This window comes from Mirounga leonina, unplaced genomic scaffold, assembly GCF_011800145.1.
Source record: "Mirounga leonina isolate KUSES-001 unplaced genomic scaffold, KU_Mleo_1.0 Mir_154, whole genome shotgun sequence".
Lineage (NCBI taxonomy): Eukaryota > Metazoa > Chordata > Mammalia > Carnivora > Phocidae > Mirounga > Mirounga leonina.
The window spans coordinates 16453208-16456775 of NW_023270389.1; the positions used below are offsets into that span (position 1 = coordinate 16453208).

The window sequence follows — 3568 nt, forward strand, 5'->3', positions numbered from 1 at the left end:
TTTATTTAACATATAACTCCATTCATATCAAAATCATAACAAGATATTTACCTCATACCTGTTAGAATGGCTATTATCATAAAGGTAAGAAATAATAAATATTAGCAAAAATATGGAGAAAATGGAACGCTTGTACACTGTTGGTGGAAACGTAAATTGGTGCAGCCATTATGGAAGGCAGTTCGGAGGTTCTTCAAAAAATTAAAAACACCATATGATCCAGCAGTTGCACTTTTGGTATTTATCCAAAGAAAATGAAAACACTAATTCGAAAAGATATCTGCACCCCCATGTTCATTGCAGCATTATTTACAATAGCCAAAAAATGGAAGCAACCTAAATGTCTATTTGGTATGTAGATATATTATTCGTCCTTACAGAAGGAAAGGAAATCTTACCATTTGTGACAACATGAATGGACCTCGAGGGCATTATGCTAAGTGAAATAAGTCAGACAGGGAAAGACAAGATCTCATTTATAAGTGGAATCCTTAAAAAAAAAAAAAAAGGTGCTCTCTCCTCCAGCAACCCAAGATGCTGAAAGGGAAGAAGGCGAAGGGGAAGAAGGTGACCCCGGCCCCTGCTGTCGTGAAGAAGCAGGAGGCCAAGAAGGAGGTCAATCCCCTGTTCGAGAAGAGGCCCAAGAATTTTGGCATTGGACAGGACATCCAGCCCAAAAGGGACCTCACCCGCTTTGTCAAATGGCCCCGCTACATCCAGCTGCATTGGCAAAGGGCTATTCTCTATAAACGTCTAAAAGTGCCTCCCGCAATTAACCAGTTCACCCAGGCCTTGGACGGCCAGACAGCTACTCAACTGCTTAAGCTGGCCCACAAGGTCAGACCAGAGACAAAGCAGGAGAAGAAGCAGGGATTGTTGGCCTGGGCCGAGAAGAAAGCTGCAGGCAAAGGGGATGTCCCCACTAAGAGGCCACCTGTCCTGCGAGTTGGGGTTAACACTGTCACCCCCTTGATGGAAAACAAGAAGGCTCAGCTGGTAGTGATTACACATGATGTGGATCCCATTGAGCTGGTGGTTTTTCGTGCCTGCCCTGTGTCGTAAGATGGGGTTCCCTACAGCATTATCAAGGGGAAGGCCAGGCTGGGGCCTCTGGTCCACAGGAAGACTTGCACTACTGTTGCCTTCACACAGGTCAACTCGGAAGACAAAGGAGATCTGGCAAAGCTGGTGGAAGCCATCAGGACCAAGTATAATGACAGATACGATGAGATCCACTGCCACTGGGGAGGCAATGTCCTGGGTCCGAAGTCTGTGGCTTGCATCGCCAAGCTGGAAAAGGCAAAGGCTAAAGAACTGGCCACCAAACTGGGCTGAGTGGATGCTGTTGAATTTTCTGTACATAAAAGTAATAAAACGTTGTCTTTCAGCCAGTGTTCAAAAAAAAAGGCTCATTGTTACAGAGACTAGATTGATGGTTGCCAGAGGGGCTGGGTGAGTGGTGGGAAAAATGGGTGAAAGGGGTCAAAGGGTACAAATTTCCAGTTATAAACTTAAAAAATTCATAGTACAGCATGGTGACTATAGTTAATAATACTATATTGTATATTTGATAGTTGCTAAGAAAAGTAGATCTTAAAAGTTCTCATCAGGAAAAAAAATTGTAACAACTATGATGACTCATGTTAATTAGATTTATTGTGGTTATCATTTCACAATATATGCAAATATTGAATCATTATATTGTATACTTGAAATTACTATAATGTTATGTATCATTTATACCTCAATAAAAAACTACATATAGAGAGGAAGAGAGTGGCAAACTTTTAGATTTTGAAAATCTCTGTAAGATAAGATAGCTGGAGTCTCACAATTATTTCTGCATTCAATCTATTTTTTTTTTATAATTCAAGTATATGAAGAAAATCTGTTCTTAATATAGACAAGTAATTTGGAAAGTTAAAAGTATTCTAAAAATATTCCTTTTCAAATAATCGTGGATATTTTTCTTTGGTATAATGTCAAAACTTGACAAGTGGTAGCTTCTTAAAGGTTAATTTCAATAAGGAATCTGAAACCATATTAATGTACTTTTTTAATTTGTTACTTTAAAATTCATTAGTCTATTTTATGCTTTGAATGGATGTTTTTCAGATGGTTTTGTAGCATCCTCCATTGATCATTTAAGGAAATATCAGTCCACAGAGTTATGTAGCTCTTCCAAATATATAAAAAATCATATTCAAAATGAATTGTGTAGTTTACAACATAAGTAGATATAAAATATATAATGAATATTGTCCAAAGACAAGAAAGGGGAAATTAAAGTATATTTTTGTAAGGTTCTATAATTTAAGTATAGTGGTATGATATGTTTTGAAAGTGGACTGTGAGAAAAGTATTGAAAACTTTATCTATAATTATTGTTTTATCGATTTACCCTATCAGGTCTATTGATTATGGCATTATATAAAATATATCTATTAGGTTCATAAAAATTCTGATTATTTATCTTTTTTATAAGTATCTCCCTCTGTCATTGTAACATTCGCCTCCTTATCTGTGATAATTTTTCCTGTTCTAAATTCTGTGTCTATTAATTACTATGTAATATTAATGTTACTTCTCTAGGTATCTTTTGTATAGTATTTGCATGATATATTTTCTTGGCCCATTTAGATCTAAACAATGATTTCATTTTAAAAGTAGTTTTCCTGTGGAAAACATAGTTTAATCTTTTTATAGTTCATTACAATTTCTGCCTTACACCCTGAGTTTAAACCATTTGTATATAATACACTTATCACCATGATTGAGTTTAAACTGTTCTTTGTTTTCTATTTTTGTTTTTGTTCTTTGCTTCAGTTTTTGCATTCTCTGCCTTTGTTTGGATTAATGCTTTTTAGTATTCTATTTTATTGCTACTATTAGTCTAGTAATTATCTCTTTGTTTTTTCTTCTTGCCATTGTTCTAGGGTTCACAAAATGCATATTTTTTAAAGAAACATACATTTGTTAGTTTCAAAGAAATAATATAGAGACTAATAATGTCAAAATTTGATTAATAATTAGAAAAGTTATATTTATAAATCATCCCAATTTGTACTACATTAGTTTTTAGAATATTTTGTTAAGATATCTTATATTATTACTTACCCTAGGAAGTTATTGAAGCCTTAAAGTGCATATTTTCACAAATTTCAAATTAGTGTACCGAAACTAATTACACATAAATAATTTTATTAATACGTAGGCTTATTTTAATAGTTCTACTTCCCATCAAATTATTTTTTTAAATGGCATGTTTTTTCATAGGTCTATTCCAAACAAAATTCATTTTACTCTAAGCAAAATTGTACAAAATTATGCAGTGAATTTCTGACAATTTTATCTGGGGCTGACAATGAGGTAGTAGTTGTAACAAACATCAAAAACTATTTTGGACATGAACTTAAGTGACAGACCAAACTTGTGTGAGTCCAGACCAAAGCTGTGCTCAGATTTGTATAATTGAAAGATATAAGAGGCAGTGATTAGAGACTGAAAGAATAAGAATAAGCGAACCTGAATTAAGCTGGAAGGCAGAGAGTGACATTAGAGCACAGAA

At 34.5% G+C, this 3568-nt stretch overlaps 1 protein-coding gene across 1 annotated transcript; it reads left to right on the forward strand.

The window, feature by feature from the left end:
• Positions 1-518: 518 nt before the first annotated feature.
• LOC118013653 (60S ribosomal protein L7a-like) lies at positions 519-1387 on the forward strand. Its single transcript, XM_035009507.1, has one exon. The coding sequence runs from the start codon at positions 535-537 to the stop codon at positions 1060-1062; it is 528 nt and encodes a 175-aa protein (XP_034865398.1). The 5' UTR covers positions 519-534; the 3' UTR covers positions 1063-1387.
• Positions 1388-3568: the final 2181 nt, after the last annotated feature.

What these genes read in the sequence shown, in the direction of transcription:
- LOC118013653 (XM_035009507.1), top strand. Translation starts at nt 535, where the DNA reads ATGCTGAAAGGGAAGAAGGCGAAGGGGAAGAAGGTGACCCCGGCCCCT.